We start from the raw sequence: 14234 nt of genomic DNA, 5'->3' as shown, positions 1-14234 counted from the left end.
ATAGAATTTGGGAAAGGATTGACATGCAGTAAAAGAAAGAAAGAGAGCAAAATGGGGAAAAAATCTGGTAGAAACTAACACAAAATGTCTTCTAAAAGTGCAGAATAATTACTAATAGAGCAGTTTAACCCTCATTCCAATAAAACAGTTTTATATCAAATGCACAAATACACTTATTATACTCTAGTGCGTGATAGGACAAAATAGTTTATATTTAAGATTCCATGAACAAAAAAGTCAACACAATTGACGGGTGCGTCTAGTTTTTATTGGTGGAAAATGTTTAGAAAATCGTTAGTTCTGAACTCTACACAAAGAATTGAGTAAACGACCTGAAAAACCTTCATAAATGGCATCAGAAAACGTTTGCTCGTAGTAAACTATTAAACAAATAGTGCGAAATATTAATGTTGATAGACGTACACATGTACTAAGGTGGTTTTAAACAAGAACTCATGCGCCCAAAAAAGAAAAGAATATAATTTATAGTGGATGCATCAGAATGTTAATCTTTACCGTATACTGGTAAGTTAATCCAGGAGAAGTAACAATTGAGAAAGATGAGGAAGTAAAGGGGAACTGAAAGATAAACCGAGAGCAATGATGTTCTTGTTGGTGTCAGTACGTTTCTGTGCTTGAGGTTAGGTCGTTGCGAGTAGCAACATCTTCTATGACTTTGCAAGACAATCATAGATTAGCAAACTTTCTTGTAGATGCCACATATATAAATGTTGTCTGGTTGCGAGGTCTAAGCTTCAGAATTCTGCATTTCTTCTTCCACTGCTGATGTTTTCTGTTCTCATTCCTTTTGGGGCATCAGACACGAACAAAGAGCCTGTTAAAATAAACAGAAAATAAATTAAAAGGTGTATTTAAAAATATAGATAATACAAAAGATGTAGACGGTTACATATAATTGCCAATGAACCGAACCAGTTATATAAATACGTACGAAAATAATAAAAAAAAATAAATAATTTAGACATCAACCAACGTAGAAAGATTGAAATCAATAAAAACTGTTTAAAAACAAAATAGGAGGAACAGCGTAAATGTGTATTTCAACTAAAACGTTAATCTTAAACGTAGCATCCACGTACGTTTATGGAATAAATAACTGTTTTCACATGCCTCAAAAAGTTAGACTGCCAAGCTATAACATCTTCCTTATTGTCAGCTGCCTAAGTGACCACTTGCCTTAAATACTGACTGCCTTTTTTTTGCTATTATGTGCTAAAATCCCTGCTCGATGAATATTTTTTTCAATCTGACGACGTGATATTTATTGCTGTTGTATGTATCAAATGCATCTAATAAGTTGTCATTGTACGTGCACAGATTTGTTCTCTAAGGTGAATTATTCACAATGGCGGCTACTAAGAAAACTAAAATAGTAAATATCAACGGTACATAAAAAAACAACAACAAAAAAACAAAAAAAGCAATGTAAAAAGTAATACACATATATAAAAAATAATTATTGGAATCGGTGAAGAAAATAGATTTTCTGAGACCGTTGTTGCCTAATGAGTACAAACTGTATCTTCATTTAATTTTGATTATATTTTTTTTATCATCTGATAAAAATTAAATATTAACAAAAATACTAAAATAAAATTAGTTACCCACTATTTTCGACTTCAGCCACTTCATTCTCGTTAAGTTTTGCTGTTTCATAGACCTTGGTCTGCAGGATTCTAGTCTCTGAGTTTTAAAGGTCTTCTAAAACTGGAGATCGGTGTACCCCCAGCTATAGGTGGTTTTGGTCTGTTTCATAATTTATCTGTTTTTTTTCTTTAACTTCTTAATTTGAAAGTTAACTTATCTTTGAAAATAAGTTTCGCTTGGTCCGCAATTCTTTGTTCTAATGGATGGTATTCACTGGACACAACTATATCATCCGTTTGTGAGAACCTCGGTCTTTGAAGTGTCTTCTATAATAGCATTCAATGACACATTTTTTTTCTGTTTTTCCATCGATTTCACTATTCGGGTATTGTCTATGTTGGTTAATTTGGTTCCCCTGTAGTTAATATTTATTGTTTTACTACTTGAAATTTTAAGTGATATGTACGTGTGTTGCGTTTGTTATATTGTTGTCTCTGAAATTAGGAAATGATCCAACATTCGCAAGATGAGGGTCGAGTTCCCCATGCTGACCACAGATGGAGTACCTAACGTTCATTACACCCAGGTCCTTCTTCTGGGCCCCATGTTGCGTATAATTTGTCAGTTGAATACTTCATAGTAGGTACTTGTGTAAACAGAAAGTCCAGAATTATTTTACGTGCGGTGCTGTAATAAGGATAGTACTTACCTCTCACGTAAATGCGAAGAATTTTGCAATATCACACGTATATAAAGAGCATAAAAATTCGGGGTAAATACAAATAGGGAAAATATTTTGAAGGGAATATTGAAAGAAGGATTTGTCCCTCTCCTTCTAAATTCACAAACATATTAATTACTTTCTTCATTAGTCTAGAATATTCTATCATTGCGTGCAAAGGTCGCTAAGGCAGATATGTTAACTTCTTCACTGATGTCTTACACATTTTCACTTGAAGCAAATATTTATATTTCGATATGAAAACATGTGATTGACGAAAACAATAATAATAATAATAATAATAATAATAATAATAATAATAATAATAATAATAATAATAATAATAATTTACGCAGGCGTCAAAATCAGAAAAAACACCGGGGACAAGCGAACCGACAAAACACGGATGGGAAACAAGACTAGAAACATAAACAAACTAACATAAAAAAATAATCACCAGTGCAATGTGGAGGGAACGGAATATTGGAAATGTAACTGACAGGGAGAGGCTAAACAAGAAACATGAAGAACTGGACCAAAAATAGAAGCAAAAGAAGCGAGATTGAGACGATATAGATATACATATGAACAATGCAAACAAAACAGAACATTTGAAACTAATGGAAGCAAATTCTACCAAAATGTAAACGGAGGTAAAACAAAAACAGAACAATAAAATCTGACGGAAACAAAACTCTACTGGAGTAAAATATGGGAAGGCGACGAGATCATCATAGAAATGCCGAATGGCTGAATGACATGAAGGAAGAGTTACAACAAACAGAAGAAGGAACAGTGAATGAAATCAGCAAGGAAACCCTAAAGAAAACCAAAGAAAAAATGGCAAATTAGAGACCACCAGGGCACGATTAGAGACATGCATACTGGTTCAAAAATTCACAACCTTACACGAAAGGCTAGCCCAAATCCTGAGTAGAGTATACAGGAAGCAAGCGTACCAGACTGAATGACAAAAGGTAGAACACCACTGCTACAGAAGGACACGGAGAAATGAATAGTCCCTTGCAACTATATGCCAACCACGTGCTTACAAACCATGTGGAAGATACTAACAGCACAACTGAGGGAACAAATCTACCACTCCCTGAATAACCGTGGATTCATCCCCGAGGAGCAGAAAGGATGCCAAAAAGGATTAATAGGGACAGCGTACCTTTTATATAGAGATCAAAAGATCATAATGGAGGTAAAAAGGAGGAGAAAGAATAAACCATGGCATGGGTGGATTACAAAAAAACGTATGACAGGATCCCCCAAGCATGGATAATACAATGTATAAAATACTAAGCAGGATCACCAACGTAATAGAAAATGCAATGAAAACATGGAGACTGGAATTGACAGCTGATAGACAACTCATAATAGAAATTAACATAAAATAGGCATCTTCCAAGGACACTCACTATCACCAATAGTGTTCATCATAGCCATAATTCCCTTGAACAGTATTCTGAGAAAGTGCCAAGCCGGATAAAAGTTCTCCAATAAAGAGAAAAAATATGAACCACCTGTTATACATGGACGATCTGAAACTTATTGCAAGGACCGAAAAGATGCTAGAGACAATAATTAATACTACCAGGAGTTTCAGCCAAGATATCCAAATGGAATTTGGAATGTAAAATGCACACAACTAGTTATAAGGAAGGGAAAATTGGAAACGGCAGAAGGCATGAAACTTCCCAATCACACAGAAATGAAATCACTAGGGAAACGAGATGACTATAAATACTTGGGAATTCTGGAAGCGAGCACCATCAGAGCAACAGAAATGAAAGAGAAAATTTGAAAGGAATACCTCAGGAGAACAAGATAACTACTGAAAACAGAAATTATAGAGCAGAAACCTAATAAAAGGTATAACAGATGGGCAGTATCACTAGTCAGATACTCTGGACCGTTTATAGGGTGGACAAAAGAAAAATAGAGACAACTCTCCCAGAAAATCAGTAAACTCATGGCCATGCATAATGCACTACACCCAAAGGACGATATTGACAACCTCTACGTGAAAAGGAAAGACGGCGGGAGAGGACTGATCTGTATAGAAGACTGTGTGGAGGACACGAAAAAAGAACTACAAAGATACATAATGCAAAACACTGAAATGATATTCATGGCAGCGATAGACACTGAAAAAAAACAACAAAACAAACAACAGAGAGACAAATGACCAAACGAGAAAAGATAAATGGGCAGAGAAACAATTCCACGGAAGATTCATAACAATGATAAAAGATGAGAATAATGAAAACACCTGGACATGGATGCGAAAAGGACATATAAACAAAGAAACTGAATCTCTAATAACTGCAGCACAAGATAACTTGATAAGAACCAACCATATTAAAGCAACAATCGATAAAACAAAAGAAAACAGCAAATGTAGCCTCTGTGGATAAAGAGACGAAACGATAAACCATATAGTAAGCGAATGCAGCAAACTTGCCCAAGAGGAATACAAAAACAGGCATGCCCAAATGGGGAGGGTGGTACACTGGGAATTTTGCAAACGACTGCAGTTTGAGCGTACAGACAAATGGTACAAGCATTAACCCACAACAGCACTCGAAAACGAGAACCACAAAATCCTGTAGAATATGGACATACAGACGGTCACACCAATCCAAGCAAGAAGACCCGATGTCGTAATAATTAACAAGAAATAAAAATCCTGTCAAATCGTAGACTTTGCAGTCCCAGCAAACCACAGGGTGAGCATGAAAGAAAAGGAGAAACGAAGCAAATACACAGAGCTAGCCAGAGAGTTAAAAGGGATTTGGATGATGAAGAAAATCAAAATAGTACCGATAATAGTAAGAGCACTAAGAACAATTCCGACAAACGTCGAAAAAAGAATGTCAGAAATTGGAATCAGAGGAATAACTGCAAAAGTACAACGACTAACGATAATAAAAACGACTGAAATATCAAGGAAAACTCTTGAATGCGGAGAATAATACAAGACAATATAACGAATAAGCGTTACAGGGAATGAAGTTCACCGAAACTTAATATCTACAAGTTCTACACTCCCACCATGCATCCCCCCCATTGTTTCATCACCGTTCCCCCAATAAAAATGGATACCAAAAGGCCGAGAGAGTCAATAAGGGCTAAAAGACCGATGAGCGAGCGCCACCAGACCTCGGCTGGACAAGCGCAAGGAGAACTGGGACTTCGGAGAGGCTGAGTGCCACTCAAATTCCAGTACAAACCAATGCTCATTACCAGTGAGAAATCATTGGTAAGCGGCTGTTGCGATGATGCAAATTCATTTGCAAATGCTATCGAAGGAGGTGGAGAGAGATGGACGTCTGGGGACACTTGTTGTCACTCAGCTTCCAGAGAACACCACAGGTTTCCAATCAGATCGTTTGTTGGCTTGTGTGAAAGCTCCATGTGTGCCATTAATAATAATAATAATAATAATAATAATAATAATAATAATTTGTATAATGATTTTTTATTATTATTGTTAGTAGTAGTAGAAGTAGTAATAATAGTATCAGTAGTAGTAGTAGTAGTAGTAGTATACAGGAGCTGACACGCAGGTCATCATATATTTCTCCTGGAAAAATCAGTGTTGTTCCCTGGAAGCTGATTGACAACAAGTCTCCCCATATTTCCAGAACTTTCCACCTCTTTCGTAGAATAGGCAAATGAATGTGCGTTATGCCAACAGCAGATTACTATTGATTTCTTGCCGCCAGCGGCCATTTGTATCTACTAGAATTTGAGTATGAATAAGCCTCCCCCAAAATCACAGTTCTGTGGGCACTTGTCCAGCGAAAGTCTGACCAGCGCTCTCTCCTGGGGCTTTCCATCCTCTTTGACCCTTCTAAACTATTTACCATCACACTTTGTGGCGGTGGTGATGGGGTAATTTGAGTAGAATTGGGTTAGGACAGAGAATTTGCATATATTCAGCTTCAATTTCCTCGTTTCTATGCAACGCTTCTTCGTGTTTTACATCTGTAGCAGTGTTCCTGGCCCGCGCATCTGGCCCATGTGTATTATTCTCCGCATTCAAGGTTTTCCTTAATATTTCAGCTGTTTTCATTATCGGTATTCGTTGTATCTTTTCACCCATTCCCTTAATTCTAATTCTCCCATTCTTTTTACAAAGTTTTCGCAATTATTCCTAGTGCTCCTACTATGATAGGTATTATGTTGATTTTCGTCATTATCCATATTTTAATCATACTTTTTATTTTTAGATTCAAATATTAATAACTCCATTTTATTTCAGTATATAATTTATCCTCCCCCCATACGCTTTTCTTTTTTATCGTAAATTTCTTATAACGTGACTAGCTAAAGTTCAGAATAAAATCACGCTTCTTTTTTACGGTTAATTTGAAAAAAAAATCTTTTTGGACGCTGTTAACTTAAATTTCCTCATTTCAGTTTACATTTTGGAATCGACCGTGTTTTTTGTTGAGATAAGTGTTTTCAAGTTTAATCATACTGTTTTATTTTTAGATTCAAATATTAATAACTCCATTTTATTTCAGTATTTAATTTATGTATTTCTGTTTTATTAAATGCTAGCTTTTTTTTCTCGTCCATAAATGTTTATTTCTCTACCAAGTTGATTGCAAAAATAGATTACGAATTTGTACTCATTCTTAGTTCGTGGGAGGGGAATCTATCACCATACTTTCCCTTAAACACGTCCGTTGGACTTTTATTAAGTACAATACTTAATAGTTTTTTGTTTTCTTTTAATGGAGAGTAGAAAACGCATTGGGGATGCGTTATCGGCAGCTCCTGTTACTCTCGCTCCTTCTTATTTGTCCCTCAGTCCTCATTTTTTAATGAGTGATTTTTTTGGCAAAGGGAGAAGAAAAAGCTGTTTTCTAGGTTGGTAGTATTTTGCGCGAACAGTTGGCAGAGATGGCGGAAATTTTCTGTTTCTATGTCTATCCTTGTAGCCATGTCACTAGTAAGGGTGCTGGAGGTAAACGTTTTGTCTGGGCTTACGTTATCCGCCTGATAGTCAGGGACCCGAACTTTGGATTAACCACCAAGTAGGCTGTCCTATCAGCAGGTGCAAAGTACTGGAGTTGCTGTATTGCCATTTGGTGAATGGATTCTGGACCATGCAGTAGTTTCTGGTGGGGCCTCTCGATGCCATACTGGTGGGTAATTGTTACGGCTTTACCTTATGATCAGCTACAAATAAAACAAAATTCTTCGTTTCTTTTTCTCTATTAGTTTCCCCTCGCTGTCCTGCTTAAAGTAAATCTGACGACCTAGTCCACAAATTCCAAAATTCCATCATGACAAGTTTCAAGAAAAATACACGATTAAACCCGGTTCTCCAACTTCCAACGTAGACTCCTACTACCATATCTCCTTCTCCAACATCAGGGGTCTACGTTCTAACCTTCCAGAGGTTGAAACCCAATTACAGGAGACTAAACCAGACCTTTTATTTTTAAGTGAAACTGGCATTGGACAGCCTATTTCCCTAGAAGAGTTCGCAATAAAAGGATACTCTAACTTAACTTCTAAATCTGACCCCCAAGATCGCCATGGGCAGGAATTTGTGCCTATATTAGGGATAACTTTCCATGTGGGAGGGACATCTCCCGGGAAGATCCTAACTTACCTTATATGTGCTTCCGGGTTGCTTTAGCTCACACTACGTCATTTATATTTACTCTCTATCGCCCCCATAACAGCGGAGTTACTATCTTTCAAAGCATATGTAAGAAAATTGACCAAGTCTTATCTGCGTATCCTTCAGCTAACATTCACGTATGTGGTGACTTCAATGTTCACAACATCGAATGGTTGACCCACTCTAACAAGACCGATGATGAGGGAAGGTTCTGTCATGATTTCTCCATTGCCTATGACCTCACTCAGATTGTTCAGGAACCCACCCGTGTGCCCGACAATGATGGCCAGTATGCGAGCCTACTAGACCTTTTTCTCACAACTTGCCCTGAACTATGTTCAGTTTCTTTTATGTCACCTCTTGGCTCTTCCACCACTCTGTTGTATCAATTAAGATAAAAATGAAATGTAATAAGTCCCCAGACGTACCTCTCCATCGTACAGTATACCGATACACTAAGGCTGACTGGGATAGCTTCCGTACATTTATATCTGATCTACCTCTGCATTGCATGTTTAAAAAGGAGGTGTCCTCTATAGTATTAGACCTGACGGAATGGTTAATTGTAGGTATTGACCGTTTCATACCCCCGAAAAAGTTTCAGCAAAAACCTAACAGCCAGCCATGGTTCTCTCCAGAATGTGCTGCTGCCATTGCACACAGAAATCACTTTTTCCACTGTTTCCAACGTAATAGATGTATGAAAACTAAAGCCGCTTTCATGACTGCCAGCAACCATTGTAAGAAAGTAATAAAGAATGCAAGAGAGTTGTATGCTCTATCTGTTAAGTCCAAAGTAGCTGAGCAGCGGCTTGGTTTCCACCAGTTTTGGCAAATAGCAGACAGAATCCTGAACAGAAGCTTGTGCTCCATCCCAACTATTATCAATGGACCTGAGGTAATCTCGTCAGCATCAGACAAAGCAAAACTCTTTGTCAAGAACTTCGCAGCTAATTCTACCCTTTGCGATCAAGGCTGCCAACCCCCAATATTTCCTCCTGTATCAGAAAACACGCTATGTGATATACGTATATCTGTACGTGATGTTGCCAAGCTAATCAAAAACATTGATTCCAGTAAAGCAACTGGCCCTGACGGTATTCCAATTATAGTACTCAAAAAACTTCAACATGAACTAGCGCCCATACTTAAAAAACTGTTTAAACGTTGTCTTAAGGAGAATAGTTTCCCATCTCCCTGGAAAATTTCATCAGTATGCCCTGTATTTAAGAATTCAGGTGATCGCTCATCCCCCTCTCAGTACAGGCCAATAAGTCTCCTGTGCGTCATGAGTAAGTTGCTGGAATCTGTATTAAATACAGAAGTAATCAACTATCTCAACAAAAATAACCTTCTTAGTGACACTCAATATGGTTTCCGTTCTGCTAGATCTACAGCAGATGTGCTTACAGTTATATCTCATATGATTAGCAAATCTCTCGACGGAGGCAACCTTTCTAGGGCAATTGCTCTTGACATATCTAAGGCCTATGATAGGGTATGGCACAAAGGTTTACTTCATAAGATCTCTAGCTATGGTATTGCTGGAAATGTCTTCTCAATAATTAAATCATTTCTTTCTGATAGGTTCATAAGAGTAGTAGTTGAGGGGCAAAAATCAGAAGCTCACAGTATTAATGCCGGTGTCCCTCAGGGGTCCATCCTGGGCCCAACTCTTTTCCTGATCTACATTAATGATCTTCCAAATCACATCCTTACATCATTTGTAGACATCTATGCTGACGACACTACCATTTATGGTAGCACATCTAAGACACTAAACGACCAAGTTCTCTCCAATTCTCTCTCCTCTGATCTTGAGCACGTAGTATAATGGGGTAAAGAATGGCTGGTTACTTTTAATGCATCTAAAACCAAGCTTCTCTCTTTACATCATCAACATTCTGATCCACATCTGACATCAATTGAAACGAATGGCTCTCGTCTTCAGGAGGACTCAACTTTTGACAAACTTCTTGGCTTGACCATTACTCCTGATCGTAAATGGAACACCTACATCAAATATGTTGCCAAGGCCGCTGGAAAAATGGTGGGATCTTTCTATCTATCCGGTAGATATCTCACTGCTGATGCTATTCTCTATCTATATAAGAGCCAGGTACGTCCAAGGATGGAATACTCTTGCCACATCTTGGCAGGAGCTACTAGAAAGGACTTGGCCTGCCTTGATAGATTTCAAAATAGACTTGGTAGCCTCGTAGGAGATGTCCTTTTCTCTTCCTTACAACCTTTATCTCACAGAAGAGATGTTGCGAGTTTGTCTCTGATGTATCGTTATTTTCATAGAAAGTGTTCGAATGAGCTTCAATCTAGGGTCCCCCCTCGCCAAACTTTCACAAGAAACACTCGTCTAGCTGTAAACACTATCAATAATTCCCCCCACTCTATCTGTGCCTAAACCTAAACGTAGATTCCACGAACAAAGCTTTTTTCTTAGAACTGCACGCCTGTGGAATTTTCTTCCGTTTTCTTGCTTTCCGGCTGACTACAATATGGTTGTCTTCAAGTCTTACGTAAATAAGTTCTTGATGAGCCGTTCCATATAAGTTATCAACTTTACCAAATTTTCATTACTAATGATTACTATAATGTCAAATTTCTACTGTACACTCTTTAACCCTTATCCTTGAGTGGCCTCTTGGCCTTGATAATGTGTTGATGGATATGTAAAAAAAATATCCCTTTCAGCTCTCTGGCTAGCTCTGTGTATTTGCTACGTTTAGCCTATTCTTTGATATTCATCCTGTGGTCAGCGTGTTCAGCAAAGTCTACACTTTTGCAGGACTTTTCTTGCTTGATAATGATTACGACATCTGGTATTCTAGTTTGGATTAATTTATCTGTTTTTAGGTCTATGTCCCATAGGACTTTGTGATTCTCATGTTTAGTACTGTTGCCGGCTTATGCTTGTACCATGTTTCTGTGCGTTCCAGATGCAGTTGTTGCATAATTTCCATTGTTGTCCCTGCCCACTTGATCGTGTCTGTTCTTGTATATATGTTGTGCCAGTGTGCTGCATTCGCCTACTATATAGTTTCTCGTTTGGTCTTTTTGTCTACGTAGTGTTCATTTATTTTTCTTGTGGTTTGTCGACATTTGCTTTGGTTTTTGTGGTTCTAAACGAGATATTTTTACTGCGGTTATCGTTGATTCAGTTTCTCGGTTTAGCTGTCTTTTTCTCATACATGACAAAGTGTTTTCGTTATTCTTATCGGTTGTCACTCTTATGGATGTTGTTGTTTCCCTTCCCATTTTTCTTTTCTCATTTTTCCTTTGTCTCTTTGTTTTCTGTTTTGTGGATTTTTGCAGTGTCACTTGCTGCCATAATTGTCCTTTCATTATTTTGCATTATGTAGTTTTCTAGTTCTTTGTTGTGTCATTTACAAAATCTTCTCAACACACCAGTTATTTTCTGCTGTCATTTCTATTCACGTAGAGTCGATCAGCATCGTCCTTTGGGTGTAGTGCACTGTGCATGTTCATGAGTTTTCAGGTCTTCTGATCGAGCTTCCTCAGTTATTTAGTCCACCCCATGAACGGTCCAAATTAGCTTACTAGTGATACTGCCCATGTATTTATACCTTTTATTATGTTTCCTTTTCGGTCCTTGCAAAAAGTTTTAGATCGTCCATGTACATTAGGTTGTTCATTTTTTCGTCTGTATAAGAGAACTTGTATCCGGCTTGGTACTTTCTCAGTATATTGTTCAGGTGCATCATGAGTATGGTGAACAGTAATGGTGATAGTGAATCCCTTCGGAAGATGCATCTTTGTATGTTAATTTCTATTTTTGTTGTCCACCAGCGGTCAATTCCAGTGGCCAAGTTCTAATTTAATTGCCAATCAAGTTGATGATCCTGTTTGGTATTTAATACATTTTTAAGCATTCTAATATTCTATGCTTGTGAGATCTTGCAGTTTGTTTTTTGGAGTCGATCTATGCCATGGCAAAATTAGTTTTCCTACTTTTTACTTTCTTCAGCATATGTTGATCTATATAATGCAGATAATGGGTTAGTCCTTTTTTTTCCTTTTTGCATCTGTTCTGTTCCTGGGGTTGAAGTCCACGATTATTCAGGAAGTTGTAGATTTGTGTCACTCAGTTGTGCTGTTTTTTTTTTACATAGTGTGTAAACATGTGATAGACCGATTGAGGGGTTACTTTCTCTCTATTCTTCTGTATCAACGTTGTTCTACCTTTTGTCATCTAATATGATATGTGTGCTTCCTGTATACATCTCCACATTTTGGGGCTGGCGTTTCGTGTAATATTCAGAATTTTTAACAAGTATGCATGTATCTCGTCGTATCCTGGTGCTCTCCAGTTTGCCATTTTTCATATGGATTTCTTTAGGTTTTTTTTACTGATTTAATTTACTATTCCTTGTTTTACATGCAGGTAACCACATATCAAGGCCCAGAAGCCACGCGGGAATAAGTGTTATTCCGTGTACAGTAATCAATGGGATAGTATCGTAGTAATCGGTAGTATTCGAGATTTGATAAAGTGTCTTACTAAAGGGGCATTTTGTCAGGAAATTGTTTACGTTAGACTTGAAGACATCCAAGTTGTAGTCAGGTGGGAAACAGGCAAACGGGAAAGAATTCCACATCGTCCACTTCTAAGAAATAAGCTCTACTCATGCAATATACGCTTGGATTTAGACAAAGGTAAAGAGTAAGGAAATTTAATGACAGTGTTTCAGCCAGACGAATGCTTTTCTTGAAAGATTGGCGAGGGGGGGGACCCGGAGGTTGGACCTAAGACGAGTACTTGCCCTGAAAATAACGATAAAACAAATTGAGGCTCGTAACGTTTCTTCTGTGGGAGAGAGGCTGCAGGGTAGAGAAAAGGACATCCCCCACTAAGCCACGAAGTCTATTTTGTACTCTGCCAAGGCAGGATATGCTGTTTTCAGCAGCCCCTGCCCAAAGGTGGCAGCAATACTCCATCCTTGGACGTACTTGGCTTTTATACACATAGGGAATTACATCAGTAGTGAGATATGTTCTGTAGCGGTAGAAGAATCCCACACCCCCACACAGCGACCTTAGTAACAACAGACCTGATATACGTGTTCCATTTCAAATCAGGAGTAAAGGTCAAACCTAGAAGCTTGTCAAAACATGGAGCCTCCCTAAGACGAGAGCCATCCATTTCAATTGACGCCAGATTGGAATCAGAGCGATGATGATGTAATGATAGAAGCTTGGTTTTAGATGCATTAAAAATAACAAGCCACCTCTTCCTCCACTGTACCACGCGCACACGACAAGAGGAGAGAGAATCAGAGTGAACTTTGTCATTTACGGCCTTTGATTCCTTGTCATAGATGACCCTGTCATCAGCATAGATGTCTACGAATGATTAAAGTATGTGTTTTTGGAAATCAGGAAGAGAGTAAGGCCCAGCATGGACCCCTGAGATACTCCAGCATTAATATTGTGGGTCTCTGATTTCTGTCCATCCTTGGCTTTTCAGAGAGAAATGATTTAATAATTGAGAAAACATTTCCAGTTATACCGTAGCTGGATATCTTGTCTAGTAGGCATTTATGCCGTACCTTATCGAAGGGATGTGATATGCCAAGAGCTATTGCCCTAGAAAGGAAGCCTTTGTTGAGAGCTTCACTAGTCCTTTGAGATATAACCGTTAGCACATCTGCTGTAGATCTAGCAGAACGGAAACCATACTGCATGTCACTAAGAAGGTAATTTTTCCTGAGGTGGTCGACTACTTCTTTATTTAATATCGATTCTAGCAGCTTACTTATGAGACACAGGAGACTTATTGATCTGTACTGAGAAGGCGATGACTTATCACCTGAATTTTTAAATACAGGGCATACTGATGAGATATTCCAAGGTGCCGGAAAGAACTTCTCCTTAAGGCAACGCTTAAACAGTTTTGTAATATGGGGACTAGTACTGGTTGGAGCTTTTTAAGAACTATAACTGGAATGCCGTCAGGGTCGGTTTCTTTACTGGAATCAAGGTTCTTGATTTGCTTGGCGATTCACGCACAAATATTTTTATGTTGCATAGCGTGTTGTCTGTTATAGGAGGAAATACGGGGAGATGATGGTCTTCGTCGCTAAGAGTAGCATTAGCTGCAAAGTTCTTGGCAAATAGTTTGGTCTTGTCTGATGTGATGAGATTCCCTCAGGTCTATTGATGATTGTTGGGATAAAAAGCACGCTTCTTTTCAGAATCATGTTAGCTATTTGCCAAAAC

General features: G+C 38.1%; 1 protein-coding gene across 1 annotated transcript in view; it reads right to left on the bottom strand.

The window, feature by feature from the left end:
• Window positions 1-246: 246 nt before the first annotated feature.
• The window catches only part of LOC145267216 (uncharacterized), a 176663-nt gene continuing 162675 nt past the window's right edge, over window positions 247-14234 (bottom strand). Inside the window, exon 2 of the mRNA XM_080123280.1 lies at window positions 247-835. Within this exon, the coding sequence (XP_079979406.1) occupies window positions 800-835 (36 nt within the window). The 3' untranslated portion in view covers window positions 247-799. The remainder of the gene's footprint in view (window positions 836-14234) is intronic.

Source organism: Euprymna scolopes, chromosome 42, assembly GCF_053919585.1.
Source record: "Euprymna scolopes isolate OS-2025 chromosome 42, ASM5391958v1, whole genome shotgun sequence".
Taxonomy (NCBI): Eukaryota; Metazoa; Mollusca; class Cephalopoda; order Sepiida; family Sepiolidae; genus Euprymna; species Euprymna scolopes.
This window is presented reverse-complemented; position numbering and strand designations above follow the sequence as displayed.